At 38.8% G+C, this 25,025-nt stretch overlaps 1 protein-coding gene across 6 annotated transcripts in view; it reads right to left on the bottom strand.

Moving 5' to 3' along the window:
- Positions 1–25,025, bottom strand: part of GRM1 (glutamate metabotropic receptor 1) — a 198,803-nt gene that overhangs the window by 158,608 nt on the left and 15,170 nt on the right. For all 6 annotated transcript variants that reach the window (XM_080388235.1, XM_080388236.1, XM_080388240.1 and 3 more), the window contains one exon: positions 873–1,122. In XM_080388235.1, the coding sequence (XP_080244361.1) occupies positions 873–1,122 (250 nt within the window). The remainder of the gene's footprint in view (positions 1–872; positions 1,123–25,025) is intronic.

The raw sequence follows: 25,025 nt of genomic DNA, 5'->3' as shown, positions 1-25,025 counted from the left end.
AATGTCAGTCCTTATCATTTGAACAAGATTCATTGAAATGGAAAATGAGACAAAGACATTGCAAAAATCAAGGTGAAAGTCAAAGAAGCCTCAAAATAAGAATTATCACAAAAATATAAATGTAGATAGACTACGTGTGATAGAACTAAAATTACTATATTTCAGTGAATATCTACAAAGAAAAACTCTAGAAGGAAAAAAGTAACCATTTTCTTTTTGATAAAGGTAGCCTTTGCCTGTCCAATACAAGCCTGCACTATTACTCTGGTTAATATAAAAACACACACACATACTGACTTGACCATAAGCAAGTTCAACGTTTTAAAAAACAAACAAGTCTGTGTAATATCAGTGCCCTAGCTTTCAACAGCAAAGATCAGAACAAAGTATACAACTGAGGATTACAGGTTGTAATCATAAGACTGGAAAAAAGTTCCAGTAATCAAAACCACACAATAATTTGGGGTTTCGAATTATCAGGAGACATGTTTAGTGAAACACATGAAATGCTGTCTTGTGTCACACTTCCAGACACATTCTGAAACCAGAATTCTTCTCTCCCTATTTTGGTTCTAAAATCTGTGTATGAAACGCTCCCTTAAAGTGTGCAAAAGCACAAAAGCACTAATATCATGTATCCATATAAAAGAATTAGTAGTTAATAGCAAAAGTTACCACCACTAATTAAGCTGGAATACATCGTCATATCGCATTCCAGAGATCTGCTTTACCATCTTGCTATTTATTTTGATTCATTAGACAAGTAAACATGGTAATTACAGGTAGCCTGAGTTGCATGGCTCTGAAATGAAAGGACCTCCTGCAGGACAAGAGGGAAAGGACAGGCAGAGAAATGACACCCAGACCCTTACCTTCCAATTAGCAGGAACTCCCCAAGCACTCCCAGGCGCCTCATGGCAATGAGGATCCCCCTCACTGTCATCCCCTCGCAGAAGCAAACCACCACTCTAGCCTTGGGTAACCTTTCTCGCAGCTTGCGGAGCAGGCGATCAAAGCTCTTTTCCCCAGCATTGCTGTAGATCTTGTCAGAGTGAGCAATGCAGAGACCCTCTTGGGCAGCCAGCTCTTTGAAGGCTTCCATTCCACTTTCTCCATAATTTCCTGTTAAAAAAAAAAAAACAAACAACTTATATTATATCATGCATTTATAAGTAAAGGGTCTGTGACGGGAAAGGATCGTTTTCCTTAAAAAAATAATAATAAAAAAATCAACTAGTATTAGCAGAAGGAAGAGCAAAGGAGATCCACCAAAGTAAACAGAGTTCAGTGGAGCAACAGCAACAAGCTGCCTGTTTATCAGTAGGTCTTAACTGACCTGGAGACTGCAAGTTTCTTTTCTTACATTGATTTACCAGTGAATATTGAAGGCAAACAAAGGATGGATAAGTAGAGATGGGGACAGAAACAGCTCAGACAGTAAGAATAAAGTTTTATTAACATTTCTATGGAAAAAATCACAGTTGCCCTAATCATAGAATACAGTCACAAAAAGAGAAAAAAGGATTTTATTACAAGCCATTCTGTCCCACATGTGGTCCACTCTCATAAAAGTGAATGAAAGATAGATGAAAATGTAAAACACATTGATCTGTTAGCATTTTGAAAGCCACTTGCACTAATAGGACTGACCTTCATGACACTTAAAATTTAGGCTTGATGTTTCTCTTCAAATAGGAGACTTGCTATCTGTAAGAACTTCAGAAATAACTCTTCCTAATCTAGAAATATTTGAACTTTTGTGGCCCAGACAATATCAAAGCTGATTTTCAAATTCTCTTCACATTTCTATTTATAAGTTTAGGAAGCCAAATAAACAGCTTTACAAAACTCAGACTGCCTTCAGCTATGGAGACAGGTGAAATCTCAAGTTTTCTTTGAATATTTCATGCCTGCCAAGAGCACAGGATTAATGATGAACATCAATCAGGCAAGAGGAGCAGATGGATTGCAAAAAAACCATCTATTAACATCAACAAGGAATGGTTCAAAAAGAAAAGCATTATTTTATGCTATCCACATCCATAATGATTACTTAATTTATTGAGGGAGTAGCATCAGATATGCTGAACACTTCTAGACCCAAACATTTCTAAGCAAGGGATGACGGAAGAGGTCCACCTTCCCCCTTTGTAGCTATAGTTTGAAATAGCAAATTGCAAAGAGGAACACTTCTGAATCAGCCTAACTTCCTCCACAAAAAAATCACAACTACTCAAAAGGTGTAGCCACCAGAGAGAAAATTCAGCAAGAGGCAGTTCAGGCATTCTTTATAAATCCAGTAGAAATAAGTGCATTTTCCAGAAGTGTGGATCATTTCCTGCAGATCAGACACATTATGCAGACACACTATGGCAGTCATAGTCATACTAGGACGCAGCTAAACGTGCCAGATGTAGTGTCAAACAAAAAACAAAAGTTCCCCAGCCTTTTGCACTGAACTAGTTTCTCTCAAAATTACAGCACAGCAGAATGGCCTCTTTTCCAGTCTGTGACTCAATGCCTGATACAGCAACCAGGTCAGTCTGCTTTTTTGTCTGAGCCAGGCATACTCCAGAGCAGGAACAGAGCAATGCCTTGGCCCTGCATGGCTGCGGGGAGGGGATAAGAGAGGAAGAGCTGTGCCTAGTGGGAGCACACCACCAAGCAGCCCCCAGCATGGGCTCAGAACTGCAGCCCCATCCCAAGACCCTGTGCTTGGGTAAATTGTACAGTGTTTGTTTTAAGCTGAGAATGACACGTGTGGAGATATTTCCATGTATTTATAGGCCATAACCTGCAGTCACCAAGGGATTTACCCCAGGACCTGAGGCTGGGCAGTTTGAGCTGTAGTGCTTTTATGACTTGGCTCAAGTCCCAGACTGAGGCAGGACAGCCTCATCACTGACTTGCCATTAGCAAGCACCTTATGCTTTGGAAGGAAATTAGGATATATTTCCCAATTTCATGTGGAACTTTGCGCAACACAGACTCATTTGAAACCAGTAGAATCATTCTTAAAGTCTTACCTAAGGTGAGCCAGGGGACTAAACTGAATCTTTTTAGATATTTAGGCAATGCATATTAGAAAACAAATGTGGTAGGTTTCCTACCCAGATATTAAGGTGGGGTGGCATTTTCTCATATATCAGTACAGCACTAACTCTCCTGTAATTCAAGTTAATGATTTCAAGAAATGAAAAATTAAATCCACTTGGAATGATTTTTCTCAGCTTTAATTTTGATGGAGTAACAATTATCTCAAACGTAGTCACATCTGTACTGACAGTACAACAGCCTACCAAAATACAAGCTATGAGGAAGTAAGACTGTTGTCTACAAATTCAGTAAGTGCGATAGCCTAGAAGGCAGAAAGCTAATGAATATCAAAAGCAACATCGACACAAGATGAAATAAGCAAAAGAGAAGGCAGAAACAATCTGAAGCTGAAAAGGAAAGATTTCTAACCCTTATATGAAAGCAGTGAAACAGCTTTCCAATAGCAGCACAAAAAAAGAAATATGATGTTAGACTGCAGCTTGCTCAGCTCGCAAGAGCATTATGTAATGTAGATGTCTGCAACAGCCAGAGATGAGACTTGATGACCCAGGAGGTCCTCTCAGAGTCCATTTGCCATGCTCCCAATGCAAGGCAGCACACTGCACACCTTCCCCCTTCAGGGGAAAGGATCAGGCAGAAAATGAACATGTGACAGCTGTTAGATACATTGTTCAATGCACCCAGCTACCAAGGTACACACAATGTAAGGGCATATATAGAATAGAAAGCACTAATTAATTCTGTGCAACAGCCAAGAACACATCCATCTGTACCAGCTTGGTGTGTACATCCACTTTCAATCCACACATATGCAGTAGCTGAGAGGGCAAAAGTGTAATGAAAAAAATCTGCATGAGATGGTAGGCAGTGAAAAGTTCCAACAGGGCCATGGGCTGAGGACCACTTTTCTTTTGAAAAAGCCATTGAAGAAAAGGTGCAATCTTATCTGCAACTGCCTTTTGCTACCAGGATCAACTGGGAAAAGCAAAAGTATTTGTTATTCTGAGGCTACAGACAACTGATTGTCATTCTGACCTGTACCCAAAATTACATGAGCCAGTAACATACTTTGAGCCCAACAATACCTTGCTAATTTTAAACAATTTTTTTCTCTTCTTTTTAGCTCTGTTCAACTTGGACCCTAATCAGAGAGCCAGATGTTTTCCTTATATGCTTCTAGCACAGCCTGTACAGCAGCATAAAAGTAAATTCTAACCCTATCATGGCTCCAATTTTACTAAGAGGATTTTCATGACACTTTTCTCTCAGTGCCAAAGACAGCTTTGCTTCGCCACTCTAAAAATCCTTGATAAGGCCTTCCTGAGAGGATCCACATATCTGAAGGTGCTGGTGAGAGCTACATGTAGTGGGAATTATTCTCCTTCATTGCATTCCCTGTATTAAATATCTTTATAAAAACATTAACATACTGTAGTAAAAATCAAAGATGTTCTCTTGATGAACAGAAGACAGACAAAAGAAGAAATTACTAAAAATTTAGCCTCACAAATTGCTCCTGTGAGTCAGCAAGTATTACATTTGTGCCACAGCTACACTGGAATTAACACTACTTGCTTGTACTAACACTTGAGCAGTGTGGGGAGCAGAACCCATGAGCTCCATCTAAAAGGTTTATGTTCTCCCTTTTATTGTAGCTTTTTGGCAAATTTATCCCCATTCTCTTTGTCAAGAGAATAATCTATTTTTCATTTATGAAATGGAGCAGAAATGTAGCCTCAGCAATGAGGTGCTTATGAGAATCCCGGAGACTGCCTTCTTAAGGGAGGCACAGATTAGCTGTGTGGGTCTTCCCAAGCCGTATGACGGAAAGTGGTGTGTTTTCAGGGGGATTATAACAACAACAGTGTGTCCTGCATAAATCAATGTCCGTTTTCATTCAAGGACAGGGATTATTTGTGGGGCAGCATAAGGAAATATGAATCGTTATTTGTGCTGCAGAGAACATCCCCTTGAAATATAGGTGGGGGGAGGGTGTGTGTGTCATGCTGAAGAGGAAGACTAAGACTGTTCCCTCTCACTCTGCTTTTAGGCAATAGGAAATATCAACTCCTTGTTTAAGGACTCCTTCAGAGACACACCTACAAAAACAACAACAAAAACCCAGAGCAGAGGATTGTGCCTGGAAGAATGTTCCAACACACTTAAATAACAAAAGTCAGGGAGCAAGAGATACTTCACCTACCTAGGCCATGAGCAATACCCTCAGGTGAGGTCACCTATTCCTTGCCATTAGGGGCTCATTTGCTGCATTTATTCCTCTAAACAGCAGCAGTAACCACAATCTAGATGAAAAGTGAACACGCAAAAAACACCGTATACCCTGCAAACACACAGTGCAGGAAGTGCACCAGTAAGAAAACCACAAAATCTACCTTCACTGCAGGGTACTACAGAAGCAAGTCATGTTGCAGGAAGGTCCTTCTTCTCACAAATAACAAATGAGAAACTATTCCCTGTCTTCCTCTTTCCTCTCTCAACATCGTGATTTCTTTGTTCACCTCTCCCAGATACATTGCTGGAGGTATGAAGTTTGTTTCACTGTTCAGTATTGATTGACTATAAAACATCTAGTTTCCTCAGCTCATTAACTACTTTTTGGCAGAGAAAAAATAAGAGGAGAACAAGAGCACTGCATGACATAACAGCAAGGAATAACTACTCAAGAGCTTCTCTACTGCAAAACCAGATTATTTGGGATGAGCAGAGCAAGTACATGATTTGATTATTAAGGTACTTCCAGATATGTTGCAATAACTCATCTGTAAAAACTAGTGATATTTTTAAATATGACAGTAACTGTACGGTTGTCAAATGCAAGTCTGGGAAAACTGGAAGGTTTTGGACCACTGAACAGATAAAAAAATAAAAAAATAAAATAAAATAAAAAGGCAAATGAGTGCCAGTTTTCTCTCCTACAGCATCCTATGTTTCCCTATGCCACAAAGGGCAACTTTGAATAGGGTCAGTTAATAAGAAAATTATTGATTTCTCTCGTTTTAATACCTTTCTTATCAGTTGAACCATATTAAATAATCATATGCATACTCTTATTTCATTGCAAACTAAAATTAAGAACATCAAACATCAGATTTAATCTAGTATGTTAGTAACAGGTTGGGAGCACATACATAATCAGCTAATGTGTCTCAGATGATAAGCTGTCACTTTCTACACTGTAATACTTCAACCACTTACATCCATTTGTCCATACCTTTGATTGAGAGAGTTAAAAATAAAAGACAAAGTCCACGTTTATTCCCTAAATGTAACAGACCAACAAAACCCGAAAAGTTGTAGAAATGGATCTGCCCCTGTGTGTTATTTTTGTATATCCTGAACATAAATACTACACTCATAGAAAGCAGCTCTGGTGCCGCACAACTTCCAGGACCATTGGACTGACACCGTCCCTCCTCTGCCAGAATTCTCTGTCACTGTGGAAAGGGCAAAGATCAAACACTCCCATGTTTCCTCAGAATATCTTTTTCAAGGCTAAAATCACAGTGATGTCAGGAGGGGCTGCATTTTACCACTTATCTGTTATTCCATATAGGATTTGTGTTTCTGTCCCTCTTCACTTAATGTTGACTTTACCACCTAAGGCCCTTTACCACCCAGTTTCTTTTCAGAGTTCAGATAGCTTTCCTAACATAATTTTCTTTCTTCACTGAGTGTATCTCACTTCAGGTGTTTTTAAGGGACAACTTCAAAGCAGGAGAGTTAGGCTATGAAAGCACTTCACAAACCTTAAAGAACTGGCCACTTTACTAGAAGAATACTGCATGGACATGGGCTCCAGTTCTGTTATCAGGCAGGACAAAACAGTGGAGAAAATACCAAAAGAAAAAACTTCACCAAACCTAAAATCCCAGTCTAACTGCAAAGCTTAAATGGAAAACTTTACGTCTTACTTAATTCTAAGTAGTTTGCAGATAAATAAGGGGGGAAATGCTTTACAAAGAATGTTAAAGTAGCTATTTTAATTTCTCTAAGTACAATGGCTTTAAAGAAGAGAGGAACAAGTCCTACCAACGTTAACCACTAAGGACAGTTTAATATAGGTTGAATGTCACAGATACTCACTACAGGTACTCCTCTCCTAGAGACCAGCTGGACTGTCCACTGCTCTCGATTGCTCAGAGCAGGTCCAGCCACCCAGCTCCTCAGTTCTAAAGTTGCATTTAACCTGCTATGACTTGTAGGGATCACAGATCTTACCACCACCAGCTTGCCTCCCAGGCCAGCTCATGGCTCGGTGGAAGTCAGCATTTCCCTTGACATTACTGGACAGACTGCATTGGGTGGAGGTCTCACTGTCCTTTAATTGTGGAAAGAGAAACTCATTAGAAATTGAAATAGCACTGTAAACACTATGTCTTCTTCCAAACTACCTTAGCAAAGTTTTCTGTGTTTACCAGAGATTTCCAAGCAACTGCACTCTAGCCTTACAAAAGCCAGAAGGATGCATTAATGGACTGAGTCATCTTTGGTATATTACAGACCTCCGCCATCTGTGCTTACAGCCTATTTTCTCCAGAAGTTAAGGCCCTTCTAGAAATGCAGAAAGTGAGCTGGTGAGACCAGACTAGCTTTTTCATTTTCTGAGGTCAAGTAAAACTGCATACAAAGGCAAAAATAGAAACAGAAGATGAAAGAGCGAGTTTAGATAATTGTTATAGCCATTAAACAATACAATGCTCCTACCATAATCCAGCTTTTCAAAGAACCATAGAATGCTAGGGGTTGGAAGGAGACCTTAAAGACCATCTAGTTTCAACCCCCTGCCATGGGCAGGAACACCTTCCACTAGACCAGGTCGCTCAAAGTCGCATCCAGCCTGGCCTTGAGCACTTCCAGGGATGGGGCATCCACAGCTTCTCTGGGCAACCTGTTCCAGTGCCTCACCACCCTCACAGTAGAGAATTTCTTACTAATAGCCAATCTAAATCTACCCTTTTTCAATTTAAAGCCATGGGCCCTTGTCCTATCACCACATGCTCTTGTAAAAAGTCCCTCTCCAGCTCTTTTCCAAAGAAGTGAAACTATATTTCAAATAAGAAAATCCACATAATTTTATTAAATGTTAGATTACTTTTTGTCATTAACTACAAAGTATAGGCATTTTGCCAACAGCTCACCATAGCGATGTATTGTCTCAGTGAAGAAGACCCAAATGAAAGTAAAACTGCTACTGACTGAAGTGGTTATATTTAAGTCTTCATCCTGAATGAGGCAGGTGCATCATCTTTAACAACTAATTGATATTCTTGTCAGAAATACAAGCACAGGTGAAGTCAGTCCTGAAGTAATGAGAGTATTAGTGCTAAATGACATTATCCTAATAAAAGAAATGCCAAAATGTGATCTTATGCCAACTTTTTTTCTAAATGTATTCAAAGAGTACATCCAGTGCTTATTTATTATGTGTCTAACAAAGAGCTTTAGAATTCTATATGCTAAAGAAACTATTTCAGCTCCAACCCTAGCTGATATACAGTACTTGTTAACAAATTTACTTGCTGAACTTAGTCTTTCTGTTCATTACTTATCAGTATGGAGTTTCATTACTTATCAGTATGGAGTTTCTAGTTCTATTCATAATGGATTAAAAACAATCTAGTGATGCCTAACATCACTGTTAGTTAGTTCCGTTTATTGGTTGAACAAAAAGTCAGAGATTTTTTTAATGTTTCTTGATGAGGTTAGAGAAAGTAAAGAAGAATATGTTTTCAACACTTTTGTATGAATAATTTTTTTTTATGTTTGCTGTGAATGTTACTGTCAGTAAAATCATTTACAAAAACAGTTATAGAAAGAATACCCAGAAGGGACATCAAAGTAGAAGAACAATATTCTTTTTTTTTTTTCCTTCTAATATGAGCAGACATATGGGAATTAACTATATGCTCAGTTCTGCTCATGCTTTGGCAGTTATGCAATTAGATTAGCTTACATTTCAAGCACAAGACTGAGCAATCAAAAATCATGCACACAAGTACCCTACTATAAATGAAGGTTTGAACATAATGGAATGAATGGAAATTTAAGAACATATTTCTACAGGTTATCTGGTTTCTGAACCTGAGGGCAAAGAGCAATCAGTTTCTGACTTTTCCCTAAAATTCTGAGAATTAAAAATGGCTATTTTATTTTTGTGAACCAATATACTCACAAATCATATATTTGCATGGGCTGGGACTTAAGAGGGCCAAACATCATGAGATACTTCATAAAGTGTTATCAAGACCAGGAACGCTTCCTGATAACCTACATTATCAATGGCTTTAGGGGGTATCTGGAAAGTATGTTAGAAATTAGATTACTTTTTGAAGTGTATTTTCTACTTATTTTCTCATTAAGAGAAGTTAGTGTTTGGACCTATTCCCACTGAAGTCCTTGAATTCAGCAGCTAACTATAAAATGTTAATTAATTCTTAAGAGGGCAAAACAAATTATTGAATTTCATTCCTTACTGTCTGTTAACACACATTTTTGAAACAAATATCCAAAAAGCTACTGACCTGAACTATAACCCCAGAGCTAAATATTCATGGCCTTTAGGGCAATTTTGGCTTACATATGATGTTTAGACACCAATACTTTTTATGTGAGCCACAGCTCTAGACGTGAATTATATCAGGTTTGGAATAACATCTAAGTAATAAATCTTAGTCTTCTGTCTAAAAAAACATAACTAATCATAGCTTATCCGTCACCAGTGAATCTGTTCATCTAAATGGAATAAACTGCTGGGTTTTGTTGCAAATTAGAAGACAGACTTTTTGATGTATGCTTTATCAAATCCCTGGATATTTTAAATCTTATTATTCAGAAGAAAATTACATGATTTCAGAAAGAATTGTGTTTTCATTTATGTTTAAGAAAGACAGTCGCTGCTTTACCTTATGTGTCTATTAAAGATTCTGATAAAAATAAATGTAATTTCCTAATGTTATCTGAACTGCCTACCCTCACGTACAGCCTACTTTTGATTTTTACTATTATGACCAATCATCTGTAATCAATTATGTCATCACAGCTGGAAGAAACACAGAATAACATATTAAACAATTCTGCCTCTTGGACTGATACAAGAAAGAAAGAAAGCCAGAAAGGTATAGATGTTGAGTCTGAAAGCTAGAGATAAGAAGCAAACCCACATTTTTAACAATTTAAGAACAGGGCCTAGAGAAAGAGAACTGGAATACATAAGCAAAAATAAAATGTATCTAAACAAAAGTCTTTCATTTTTACACAATCAACATTTTCAAAAAATTGAATTTAACTTTATAAGTATTTTTTCAGTAACACCCCCCGCTCCAAAAAGCATTTAGTCAAAATATTTCCAATCACCCCTAAACTGAAGTCTCAGTTCTGCACACACTGTCACAGATGGTGACTTGAATACTCATAGTGATGCTTTAAAGACTTAGAGCAGAAAAGTTAAACAGCACAAGTGTTTGTAGGATTTGAGACTGACAGGAATAAATTCAAAACAAAACAAACAAAAAAATCAAATCCTAATTTTGGATGGTTCATGCTGACATTCCCAATTGAGTTCATAACCTCAAGGATTAACACAATATAAATGCTTGAATTACACAGTGTTAAAAGGCGTATGTGATGCTGATTGGTGAAATGTTTGAAATACCTTTCCTCACATGCTATCTGCTAAATAGTATCTGCACATGAAAAGGTGGCTTAAGGCTGAGAATCCAGGCAGAACTAGTACAGGAAATGAGTGTAAAAACTGGATTAGCACAAGCAGAGAGCAAATTATTAGGTTACTTTGCATAGCTCGTACTGAGGTAATGTAATAAAAGAGTGAACTTTAGAAGGGCAGACTTGTGAGATAGATAAATATTGCCTAAATGCAAGTAGGACAAAGTGATAAGCCCAAAAACTTAAGATAGTGGAGAGCACTTAAAAACACTGCTTGTGAATTAAGAGCAAAATGAAGAGTTCATTTTCTTTTCTCTGAATTGCCATGAAGCTACAGAAGCACAGGCTGGGACTGAGCATAGGTATTGAGTTAGCCAAGCCCAAAAACAACAAAACTGTTACAGCTGTTCCAAAACTATTTCACAAAACAGATAACAGCCATTATCTGCCCCCATGAGTCAGGAGCAACCGACTCCATCCACCAGCACGTTGCACGCCAGCCGAGAAGGGCATTGGTCCTGTGTCCATACAGCTTTGCCGGGCTGCACCTCAGGGGTGATGCCTCAGGCAGCCCCCGTGTGTGTTCCCCCGCACCAGCACCCGCAGCCAGGAGCGCTCCCAGGCCAGCTCCCAGGCTCTCTGGGCCGAGCCAGGAAGGCCGGGGGGGCAAGAGGCCCTTTTATTTCTCTGGACATGGTTCCTCATGCACCGTGCCTCCTTGGGGAGATCTATGCAACACTGCTACCCAGACCTGTAAAACGGCTCGTTGGAGGGAGAAGAGAAGGACCCTTTGCTGGGTTAAGAAACAAGAAAAGACAGTTCATGGAGAAAGACTAAAAGATTGGGGTTTTTTCCCCAGACATCACAGTTTTGTCGCATCATGCTCACAGCTCTGTTGGCTTACAGATAGCTCCTGAGGAAAATGACATCTGGGTACTCACAAGTTGTGTGGTCATCCAGAAGGTCCCAGCAGTCTCCTGTCCCCAACTCTGAAGCCGAGCACGTCATCCCAGCATGGCTTCAGCTGCTCAGTCCTCAAGAAACCCTGCTGGGGAGACGTGCTGGGGGAAGGGAACGGCCCTCAGCCAAAGGCCCAAGGAATAACCACAGCCCTCTGCAAGCGCCAGGGAAGACGGGCACAGCCATGCTTGCTCCCAACCACCTCATCTTCTTCCAAATTGGACCTGTGAGTGCCAAAACACTCAGAGAAACCGGGCACCAGTGAAAGGGGGCAAGCAGAGGGGGCGGCGGTGACAGGCCCTGCAGACTGGGCAGAGCGGGGCTGCAGGCCCCGCCAGGCAGAAGCTGGTGCCCCGGCAGCTGGGCTGCCCTCGCTCCCAGGGCTGGCGGCAGGGCCGGCGTCTCTGCCAGGCCCTGTCCAGTGTATTCACATGGGAACTCAGTGGAAAGGAGGGGAGAGGGAGAGCAGGGAGAGGTGGGTGACCCCAGATGGTGGGTGGGAAATGGGAGAAGAAGCTGAGGCAGTGCCTGTGATAAGCTCATCCACATACAGCAGCTACTGAGGGCAAGACAGCTATGCTTCTGCAGTTTGCTGCGTACAAGCTCTCCAGGAACATTATAATTAACTGCTGCCAAAGCAGGCTGTGAGATGGCAGACTGCGAGGCAGATTTGGGTGGCCTACCAGCCTCAGCTTTGGCACTTTGCTGGCAGCATAGAAGCAAGGTTTTCAGCCTCGACAGCAGCCAAAGGGCAGCATCAATGCGACTGGCTCTGATCTCACAGCTGTGGGAGCCAGAAAAAATCCATCAGCAGCTGTGCAGAAGTGATCTTGGTGAAAACGGGGGCTCCTCAGCCAGCCTGTGCGGTTGCTGCAGCACTGTGAGACAGAATAGCCCCCCATGCCAGGACTTTTGATGAGGGTCTCCATCACGTGTTTAGAGAAGCGATGGTGCTTTTCAGGGTGTTCTACATTTCTGCCTTGATTGAATCAATAAAAAACTACATGGATGCCTCTTGATCTTGTGACAGCGAGTGTGGTAGATCTGAACTGCACACTAAAATACTCCATGTATTGCTCTCCAGCAACATGTTCTACTTTTGACAAAGAGTATAGCAGTTCAAAATATGTACTTCTACAACTGGGAGTGTTGGAAAATCAGTCCCCAAAGTCCTGACTGAGCACCATGGGGGTATGATCCAAAAGCACAAGACACTACAAATCCTGTTTTGGTATTGTATAACCTAACATCAATAACATGCCTCTGGTACAAGATAACATAATGTTCTGTGACAAGATGTAAGCAACCCAGAGTGAGAAGATGCTGAATCCTTCAGACACGTTGAATGTTTTCAGGCCAGATATCAACTGCTTCTTGTATCTAATCCAAATACAATCAACTGAATTGGTGCTGATACCAAAACATGTGAGATCAAAAATAAACAAATTTTCAGTTTCTAATTACACCAGACAATTTAATTTCTTTCTTTCCCTCTCTTTCTTTTTTTTTCAGATGGGCTGAAAATTTCATTATTTCTTTTAATTAATTTAATTGCTGTTAATCTTCAGAAGAACAAATAGGTATTAAGCATAGGTGTTAAGCTGCCCAAGTGTTAAAAGGACAACATAAAACAGTGAGGCTATTTATGACACCAAGCTCTTAAAAGGTTCATAAAAGTGTTAAACAGCTGGGCAGGAGAAATGGGCTTTCTTAGAGAAAAAAAAAAGAGCAGTGCAGAAGTCGCTGCAAAGTCTGTATACCACTGAGGTCTCACATAAACTCTTTCTCTCTCCAGCAAAGCATTTCTGCACTTAAGTGAAACCTAGTAGTCCTTTTCACAAGTCCCACATAATCTCCATAGTAAGCAAGAGATTTAAGTTAGATTTTATGATTGTTAGTACATAACCATTATTTCACCAAGGGAACATAGAACACCTTGACGCTTCCCATTCTGTTGTAGGAATAAATTAACAATTCTTCTTAAGACACAACTAAGAGATAAGCCGGTCACATACCACTTTGGATGGTACTGATATGTCCCTTTTATTAATTTTAAATGTTTTCTTTCTCAGCACTATTTTTCATGCAACTGAACAGTTTGCTTGTATGGTTTGCATGCACTTGCCTATCTGAGAAGTTGATCATGATGCAGTGATCCTAGAGGGTACCTTTAAGTAAATGACATTTGCCTTAGATTAAACAAGTGATACTTTTGTACATGACCATATACAGAAGCAAACGCACAGCTGCTTGGAAAAGGGAAGTTCAGGGCATCTGTGAGTCTGCACTACCTGAAAGCAGAGATGCTCAGGGACTGGGCAAATCCCACTTACATGCTAAAGGAATTAGACGGCACAGAAAGTGTTTAGCAGTTTCATTAACAGCAGGATTTCTGTTTCTAAAATGCTGCTATACTTTTCACCATCCATGTGTTCAATAAATAGTGAACAGTGGTTTTATTTAAAATATGGCCTGAATGCAAATTTTTCTCTACCTCCTTTGAAAATGTTAGAAGCCTCCGAAGGTAATATTGAAATTAGCTGCTGCTCATTTCCTTTGGTGCTGTCAGGATCCTGCTCAAGACTTCCTGGTTGCACAGACAAAACATTCATGGGAAGGGAGGGAGAAAAGACTGCTAGTGATAAATAAAATCATGTAAAGACTGTTGTCACAGATTTCAGCATACTTCCTTTATGGATTCAGTTCAAATCCCCTAGGTTGCTTACCCAGAGGAATAAGGAGATAAGAAGCTCCCTCATGTATGCAAAATGCACAGCTTCCATGAACAATGCAAAGTAAATCATTCCAAGCCGTTACTCTCCCAGATGGACAGAGAGTGAAAGGTGCTCACCAAGGACTGTCTGGCCCTGACTATTCTGCAAATGCAAAGGCCTCTCTTCTGCTGTCACTGCAGCCCCACACATGGGAGGGTGGTTGTGGTTCTGGTGCATCTGGGAGGTTGAGTACAAATGCAGAAATCTGCTCTTGAAATGTCAGCCTGATGACAGGAATTACTGGTCCAACTGTGACCAAGCTCATTCCTGCAAAATCTTTAGCAACAAAGAACCTCAAAATCATAGACAAAATTTGTATGAACATATACAGCTTTTGGACATTTGCTAGATGGTTCGGTGGTTAGATGTTTTTTATGTGTATGAGATTTTGTGTCTGAGATTAATTTTATTCTTAAAAACATATCCCACATTGCTATGGCATTTTCAAAGGAACTACAATCTTATCACATACATCAGTCCATGTTTTAATATACTCAGAAAAGCATATGGTTATGCATATTAACATACTATGAGGAGATGCTTTAGGCAGACCTAAATTTTCAGCTTTGTTAACTTGGCTATCCATATGCTGTTGGAAAGCATGCTAAACTGACACAGTGAGGGCCAAAATCTACTGTTTAGAGGATGCAGATTTCAATGATTGAATCAGGAGCTGCATGCATACACAAGTGCAAAAACAGGCACTTGTGGCTTATATTTTTGACATTTTTTAAAATGTTGTTGCAACTTGATACAGAGAAAGGCCAAGAGATGAAAGTTGTGTAAGTCTGGAGATTTTAATAAATGTCAGCAATACTTGTCTTCTAACTTTTGCCTTTCTTGGTTCCAGCATTCCCCTATATACTCTTTGAGTGCTTGGACAAGGAGGCTGTGTTGCCAGAATAGTTACAAAGGGGCCATGTCTAAAAGCAAAAATGTGTAGTTGACTAGGCATGCTCATAGGCTTCTCAGAGCCTTGGAGGTAAACTGATTATCTCTTCTGAGATAAAATAATTTTTAGAAAACACAGTGTATGGAGTAGGAAAACCCAAAACCAGTTTAAAACCCCCAGAAATTGTTACTGAACTCTGGAGGACCATCAAATATATCTTATTAGTAAGTGAAGCAACCAAGGCTAGATTACCAAGGAATCAGAAAAGACAAAGCGCCCAGCAAGAAATTTTCGAAGTTTGCTAAAATGAAAAGTATATCATTGTATTCTTTTTTCTGACCCCTGAAAAGGGGTTATTTTGGCTGATGGCTACTGGTATAGTACTTTTGCATAAGGATTTCCATTTTTAGCTAGTTTGCCTGCCCTAATCTTAGGTCGGTGCTTTTTGAGAAATTCAACTTCTTATTAACTTACACCCACATTTTTAAATGGTTCCCCTTTTAAAAAGAGCCTGAAATAATCTGGACTGAATTTCTATTTATTTTATTTTTAAAAAAACAGAGGCTCAAGCAAATGATTGCTGAAAAAATTGAGAGTTGCAGGCTTCTACAATGCCTCTGAGAATTCTTAAAATATAGAACGGCAATATTTCCAAACTTATTGCATCTTCCTTAGCTTACAAAGGGGGCGTATCAAACCAATAAGACATGCTAAAAATGAAATGAAGAGATTAGAAAGCAAACAAAAGAGAATCTGATAAAAAATTTAAATTGCTAGACTCTGCTAGAGATAAATTTAACTTCTTGTTTAAAGATCATATTTAAAGACAGTATTTTTAAGACATCGTCTGGCAATTAACTTCAATTATTAAAAAAGGAAAAACAGGCCAACTATTTACTAAACTAATATACAGGAACCTTTTGAAATAATTTATTGCATAGTGGTCTGCAGCCAAAGGAACCATAACTGATGATTTTTTTGTGCTCTCTGTTCACTGCTCCCTGAGATTATTCATTGTTCAGTTGTGGGCAAAAAAACCACACTCAGAAAGACAACAGAGTAGCTAGGTTCTCAGTGGCACTGGGACCAAGTTTGGTGGCATACTGCTATATACCTGCCCAGGGAGCACCACCTCTCTTCACAGAAGCATTCATTGACCTCTTAACTAGTGCAATGGCTTTGTGTCTTTTTGCCATGTACTTCTTGCTAAAAGTAGTTCTGGTTGATGCTTTCCTTGGAATCACTTTCACTCAGTGAGTGTTAGAGAAGCCTCATCGTAACATCTAAAGAAAAGTTCAGGAACAGCAGGACCTTTGTTGGGACTTAAATCCTGTTGTGACTACTTCACTTGGCACTTCTCAGTCGCACATTAGAGTCTATCTCAATAACTAGCAAAGAAACATTATGACTAATAATTATATCTGGAATACATTGCTGAAATACCTCTACAATATCTTGTCAGAACATGACTGCCAGCCTTGTTTTCAACCCTATATCCCAAAGAAAACCATAACTGAAGTTTCACAAGAAAGTAACTTGCAAGAGTTCCCCGCTTAGCACTCCATTCTCTCTTAAATCTCATCAACAGTTATAACAAAATAATGTTGCATTTCCAACGAAAAAAAAAAATCCAACTTGGGAGAGAAAAGGCTGTTAAAAAAGTCATGCTTTAAAATGCCTCCTCACACATTGCCTGGGAAAAGAGTTCGGACGCTATTTTCCCTTGGCAATGTTGATCAGGTAATTACTTCATTTTCCTTACAGTCTAAGAAGCTAATGGTTTTGTTGGTTTTGTGGGTAGATATCTGCCTATAACAAAAAATATTGATGATCAAAGATAAATGGATTTAAGAGATTAAAGAAGCCCAATTCTGAATTATCTACTACATTAACATCATAGTGCTAGGAAAAAAAAAAACCTTGAAACATCACTTCCTGTATTGCATCCACTATAGTCACATTTTGTTATAGATGTCAATTCTCTCAGATTATCATCTGTCAAAATGAATTAGTTGGAAATGTAGTACTTCACTTTTAATGAAGAATAAGATTGTAATGGCATTTCAATTTCCCTTCCTCCTCTTGTTAGCACTTGATAAATGCTCTCTCACAAGCACTGCTGCTCTTCTGACATGATGCCTGCACTCTAATCTAACAAATCTAAAGGAAGTCAAAAGCAGAAAGCTTTTAAGTTTTCTTAACATTTCTTGACATCTCTGCAAGATATTTTCATCTTGATGACTTAATTTGAGTGGATTTGTTGTTTTTTCCTCCCTCCTAAATAATGTTGTATTTTGAGTGGATATCCGTATTAGCACAGATAATTGAACACAAAACCATATGTCAACAAAAAACATCTGAAGCACTTCTGTATGTTCATGTACGCAGATACAAGAGGGGGATGAACTATTTTCTCTCTTACCTATGGGGTGCTGTGAAAAAAATTTATTTATTTATTAAATAAAAATTTAATTAAAAAAATGACTGTTTTTCTTTCTTTTCTTATAGAGTGGAGATCTGTCAATACACTACAATGGGAATAGACATTTCCCCTGAGATATCTGCTGTACTTACAGTCCTTGAGAAACAAAATATGGCTTTCTTCAATGCAAAACACAACTGTAGGCACAGCTAAAGGCACAACAATGACTCAAGTGCCCCAAATGTTGACTGGGCAATCCTTCTGAGCAACACCATCAGAGATTTGCCATCTTTTGAACACACACAGAAACAGCCATCTGCTACACGGGGAGCTCTGTCACTGGAGCTGGCTCAAAAGTTTGTCAAAATCATGAGCAGAAGGGAGGAGGGGCCCTGGGATGAAAATGTGTGAAAGTCTGCTAAAATGAAAGGTATATCATTGTATTCTTTTTTCTGACCCCTGAAAAGGGGTTATTTTGGCTGATGGTTACTGATATAGTACTTTTGTATAAGGATTTCCATTTTTAGCTAAGTAGTTTGCCTGCCCTAATCTTAGGTTGGTGCTTTTTGAGAAATTCAACTTCTTATTAACTTACACCCACATTTTTAAATGGTGCCCCTTTTAAAAAGAGCCTGAAATTATCTGGACTGAATTTCTATTTATTTTATTTTTTAAAAAAACAGAGGCTCAAGCAAATGATTGCTGAAAAAATTGAGAGTTGCAGGCTTCTACAATGCCTCTGAGAATTCTTAAAATATAGAACGGCAGTGTTAATCATTAAATGTTAAAAAAAAAGGATTTTTTTCAGCTGGGTGAAAGCACTGGAGCAGCAGGTTGATTGCTCCTGGCTGTTCTGGACATATGGAGGCTGGGAGCCCTGACCTCCTCAACCTCGGGAGTTGTCACTATCAGAGCAGCAGCAGCAGCTACTGCCTCATATGTCATCTCTTGCCCTTAATGACACCAAGCAGCCCTGCCTGCCAGACTAAGCAGAGACAAACTGGGCAGCAGAACTGTGCCTTCCTCTGCCTCTCCCAGTAAGTCCCCCCAGCCACATTCTTTGCTTAGATATGAACTGGCCTTCCTGTCTTGGAAAAAGGGAAATTATGCCATTTGGCTAGTTTGTGGTATGGGAGTTCAAAAGGTAACAAAGAAACACTGGAAGCTGGGAACTTCAGAAAAGAAAAAAAAGAAAAAAGAAAAAAAAAGAAAAGAAAAAGAAAAAGAGAAGAGAAAGGAAAGGAAAGGAAAGGAAAGGAAAGGAAAGGAAAGGAAAGGAAAGGAAAGGAAAGGAAAGGAAAGGAAAGGAAAGGAAAGGAAAGGAAAGGAAAGGAAAGGAAAGGAAAGGAAAGGAAAGGAAAGGAAAGGAAAGGAAAGGAAAGGAAAGGAAAGGAAAGGAAAGGAAAGGGAAAAAAGAAAAACAAGAAAAAAAAACAAAAGAAAAAAGAAAAACAAAAGAAAAAAACAAAAGAAAAAAAGAAAAGAAAAGAAAAGAAAAGAAAAGAAAAGAAAAGAAAAGAAAAGAAAAGAAAAGAAAAGAAAAGAAAAGAAAAGAAAAGAAAAGAGAAAAAAGAAAAGCAGATACAATGAATAATGATGATGGATTAGTGCTGGAAGGGATTCTGCAGAACAAAAAGAAGCATTTAATAAGTTTTGATGTTCTGTATTTTGGGAAAGAGACAGATAATGTATACATACCAGAAGATGATGACGGTGTTGATGGTGATGATGAATGGTAATTTCCCTTCCCAACTCAGAAGGAAATCAAGTGGCAGCTCCAAAAGGTAGGCATTTTAAAATGGATGTGTTCAGATAACTTCTGGCAGAAGTTGCTGACGAGCTCTCTGAGCTACTAGAAATGATTTTCAATGGCTGTCCGAAGTTGTAACACACCAGAGGACTGCAACAAAGGCAGCGTTGTGCAATACTTCAAAAGGACAAGTGAGTTAACCTGAATAATTACAGGTCTGCCAGCCTGACATTCATTTTGGACAAAATAACTCAGGAGCTGACATGGAACTTGAGTAAGAAAAAAATTAAGGGAGTGGGGCAAGGTAACATGTGCCAATCATTATGTGTATGTAGAAACTAGATCTTTCAAATTTAGTTATCCAAAATATCTTTTATCAATGGATTTACAAACTTGGTTATTAAAAGTAATAATGTCAATGCAATACAGTTAGATTTCCACGGGACATCTACCTCATTTTGCATGACATTTTGGTTATGAATCTGGAATGATAAGAATCAGGATTGCATACATAAAATAGATTAAAATCCAGCTGGTAGGTTTCAACATATACTTGCAGTGAAGGAACACTCATTAAATGGGGGTCTCTTTATTGTGTCCCATAAGGTTCTGTTCTTAGATTTTACTAGTTAACATTAATCAGTGACCTGGAAAAACAAAAATACAAAAGCATTACCAATGACATTTGCAAATGACAGAAAGATTGGGAGACAAGTTACTAATGCAGTATGATCTACATAATTCAGTAAACTGGGCATAGAGAAAAAAATATGCAGTTAAAGACACATATATTTAAACCCTCAGGAACTAAAAACGTTACACATACAGGATCTTGGACTCCATCATGGCATGCAATTACTGGCTTAAGGATTATAATAGACAAGCACTGAAGGTAATGCTGTGGCTAAAAAAACAATAGCATTGGGTTTTAGTTATCTAAATAAGTGTGATACTATACTAACAGAAGGATCATACTACCTTAATTCTGTTTCACAACCTTATGACTACTTCTGCAGTAATATCCAGTACTACAAGATACTGGAAAACTGGTGAAATTTCAAAGTGTAACCCTCAAGATCATGAAAGACAGGAAGATGTAACTTAAAGTGAGTTATCCAAGGGCTCAATCTCCTTCTCATATCAATTCCTGCTCCCCTTCCTTCCCCTCGCCCCCTTCCCCCAAAGCAGCAACCAAAAGCAAAGCATTAAGAAGCTGTTAATTGTAGAAGGAATTAAATTCTAGAATAACATGGCAAGAGAACTGTTGGTATTTAGGAACTTACCAGGGTGGATCTTAAAATGGGTTAAATGTACACATACAATTATACAACGTGGGGAGTCAATGAAGAAGGTGCTTATAGGGTTCTGGAATTTTGAGTTGGACTGTATCTTGGGAAACTTCTGCTCAGGTGGCACCCACCGAAGCTGAACCTCTGCCTCTCCTCTGCATTTCTAAATATGTTTCCTATTTCAAAACAGTTGAAGTTCTCATAAACTCACAGGTCCTATACCACTTGAGAATATATTTTAAATGAAGAAACATTCAAACTTAAGTATAGCAATTGTCATTTATCTGTAAGATGTCCCTATAACTTGTCAGCATGCTTGGTCATACAGTTATCCAGGTTACTTAAGCATGAAACATTCAACCTGGGAACTGTCCATTAGAGAGCTCTGGGCTGTAAATCTAGATTAAATAATAATACACTTCAAAGTATTTGAGGAACTACAGTTTGAAATGCTAATGCCATTATCTCTACTGTGTTAGCTGTGAAAGCTTCAGTATGCCGACATTACAAACGCAGCAAGGCCTCTGCAGACGCAAAGTTCGAGTCAAGCAGTTCAGCATTTAAAGCACTCATCAGCGAAGTGGGCAATATGGCTTCAATTTTGGCATGAGAGGATAAGAAAATAAATCTTTTACACAGGAGAGTGACTTAATCATGGAAATACAGTGTTTCTTGAGCTGGACTCTACTGGATCTGGCTGCAATGCAGTTAACTTTCTTCATACCAGCCTGTATGGGGCTGTGCTTTGGATTTGTGGGTAAAACAGTGTTGGTAACACACCAGTGTTTTGGGTATTGCTGAGCAGTGCTCACACAGCACCAAACCTTTCTCTTTTTCCTACTCTGCTCCCTCCTTGCTCCACAGTGAGTAGGCTTGGGATGGGCAAGAGACTGGATGGGGACCCAACAAGGACAGCTGACCCAAACTGGCCAGGGATTACTCCATACTATATGACAATGTGCTCAGCAATAAAAACTGAAGTAGAAGGAGGGTCTGGGCTTCCAAGAAGGCTGTTGTTTGGGACTGACTGGATGTAGGTCTGTCTGTCAGATGTGGTAAGCAATTTCCTTTGTTTCACTTGGTTTTTTCCCCTCTTCCTGCATCTATTTATCTCAACATACAAGTTTTCTTACTCTTGTTCTATTTTCTCTCCGTGTCCAATTGGTATGGAGTGGGGGGAGTGAGAAAGTGACTGTGTGGGTGGCTGGCTGTTGGCCAGGGTCAACCCACCACTTGGAACAATGAACACATAAAATGTCCTTGCAAAATACAGCAGTGTAACATTTGACAATAATACTTCACAAAATGGTATTCCCATCTGCTCAGAGGAAAAGTTGATTGAGACTCTCTTCCAGTTAGTATAATCAATGAGATAACATGTAAAATAAGAACGACCGTCATGTTTCCCTCCTTGGCACTTATTAAGAGTGTCTCAGAATAAATTTTTTTAAAAATATTAAAGTAATTTATTTGCGGTTGTCCAAAGCACTTTTTCCCACAATAAATATAAGAATGAATCACCTACAGCTAAGCTGTAGCCAATCACCATTTCAAGGGTGAGTTAGGACTAATGTAAAATGTCCTTTTTTTGTTTGTTCGTTTTCTTCATGTAACTGTGAAACATATTTGGATCCTTCTTATCTACTGGATCTATTCCTAATTAGCAGTGAAGCAGAACTCCTTGACAGATGCAGAACTTAAATGCTCTGAATAAAATCAAAGTTGCCGAAATTAAGGGTGAAACATCTGTGCTTGCAGGTGTGCATCATCCCCACCCTCTTGTTCACTAAAATGTATGCCTTTGCTTATTGGTGCTCCTGATTACAGTATGAAGAACATCCTTTTCCTTTTATTCTAAATAACAATGGCCTTCGTCACCACAAAGATAATTAGTAGCAGTATAAAGCCAATTTTCCCTGAGACTGAAATTCAAATGTACGTTACCATGAAGCAATTCTTCATAAAGATTTACATTTTTAGAATATATCTCTGGAATCTTTCTACAAAAAAATAATAAGATATACAGGTTTTCTCTCAGCTCTCCTGTTTTATAAGCTTCTTTCCTCATAATTGTGTACATTTTCCTTATATGCATGTACATTTGCATTGAAATGGTGTAGTAATTATACCCAAAACTTCTTCCTATGGAAATCAGCGGCCAATCTTCCACTGACATCAATGGAATCAGGTTGAAAGTGAATTCTATTTTTACATTAAAATAACTTACAATAATAAAAAGCTAATTATAATCTAACTGTAATGACTACAAAGCCTTTTTCAAATTCTCTGCCTGTCTGAACACTCAGGTTGCAGGTCAGCTCAGACAGATATTTATTTTTTTTTCAGTTTAAAGAAAATGTACTTCCCAGTGACTGAGGACATGTTCATCAATTCTGTATGGTCCAGAGATGCTTACACCTGGCTGTTCAAATTACTGAAATATGGTGGCTTATGGTAAAAACATGAAAAGCACAGTACTGAAGAAGAGTGATTTGGCAATAAGCGTGTGCATTTCCAGAAGACAATACCTTCTGAAAACAATTAATAGTCAATTGGGATTTTAAAAACTGTTCTAGGTATTCATATAGATTCTGGGATACAGGCCTGGGAGAGAAAGCTGCAGGAAAGACTAGAACTTGGTACAGAAAGGTACAGGGTGTGATTATTAGGGGATGGAATGATGAGACCCAGAGTTAGAGGCAGAGCCAGTTAGAAGATTCTTATAGGATGTTTCCTCCTTTGAAAGGTGCTGGTTCAGTGAAATCAAATGATTCTACAAGAATCTTTTCATTTCAACAAATTTCCCCCCAAAATAAGGCAGCCAAGTCCTGTTTTGTGGCAGCTCCCAGACACCTTCTGTGTTCTGCTGGCTATTAAGCAATGGAACATACATAGTGCTTATTCTGGATGTGAGCTTCATTTTGTAATTTTTTTTTTTTAATTATCTGTTTTACAAAATATTGTGTATTCTGAAATTTAAGTTAGTATTTGCTAGACACTAGGCAATTTAAGATAGCTTCCTTGGAAGTTAAAATTTTATACTAGTATGAGGAGGCTGGCAACAGCAAAAAACCAGCAGATTTTTACATGAGAAGTCTTTATGTGGTGGAGACGCAGAAATAGTTCCTTTCTTTTTCTGCTTTGTGTGTTATTTTCTTGCATGTATTATGATAAAAGTTGCATGAGCTTGTGAATTTAAGCACATACAAATCAACACTCTACAAGTGTTCATTAAAAATGAGAGGAAAGAAATCCACGTGACATTTACCCTAGTGTAATCTAGCAATCTAGTGTTTCTAGCAAATGAGTAATAAAAGCAAAACAAATAAAACATTTAAAAAATAATCCTAACTCTTACATGGGCAAATACAATGAAGTTTCAGCATTCATTTAGCTGTCTACTTGCCTAGATCTTCTATTTACAAAATTGGAAGAGAGCCAAGCTAGTCACTTATTTTAGCACTCTAAATTGAGAAAGACAGTGGTAACTAACTTTCACCTGTCCATTCAAAGCAGCATATCCAAAATCCTGCCCTTTTTCTCCAGTGGACTGCAGCCTTTCTTTAGTCAACCTACTCACCGGTTTTCATAATCCTCTGATATGTACAGTTCTAAGGCCGTTTGGTTTCCCCCTAGCCTAACCCACTGCACAGACCTTTACAAGGCTTACAAATGTTAGTTTTATCAGTAGAAAGCCTGTCTTTAGTGACGGATAAGCACATCGTGCCTAATCTTGTAAGGCACTGGACACTGCTGTGATGTGAGCGATCCCTAGAAACTGTGTCATGTAAGTGTATGGTTAATTCTTGTCCTCCATAATTCAAGTGTAAAGTTAAGCTAGTGCTCGCATGCCTTTTGGGATCAAGCAAGAGTATTCTGCACCTTAAAGGATCTTTCCATAGAGTAAGATGCATGACTAAATTTCAGTCAATAGCTTCCATTGACTTCATTAAAGCCGAATCATAGTTCTGAGTGTAAATACAGATGTATTGCCAGAATTTTAAAGAGCATTTTATTATTCATATGTCCTCAGGATATGAACTATAAAAAGCAGTGATGTGACTTTGGATATCTGTGGTACCAGCACATTTCTGCTTCACACTTCACAGGCAACACCACAGCTATAACAAGAGTGGAATACATTATTTCACATATATTTGGACTCAGTAGAAAAGGCACAAGTAGGTGTGACAAGGAC

The sequence above is a fragment of the Falco punctatus genome (assembly GCF_963210335.1).
Source record: "Falco punctatus genome assembly, chromosome: 5".
In the NCBI taxonomy this organism is placed as follows: Eukaryota; Metazoa; Chordata; class Aves; order Falconiformes; family Falconidae; genus Falco; species Falco punctatus.
Note: the sequence above shows the minus strand (reverse complement) of the source record. Positions and strands in the feature narration are given on the sequence as shown.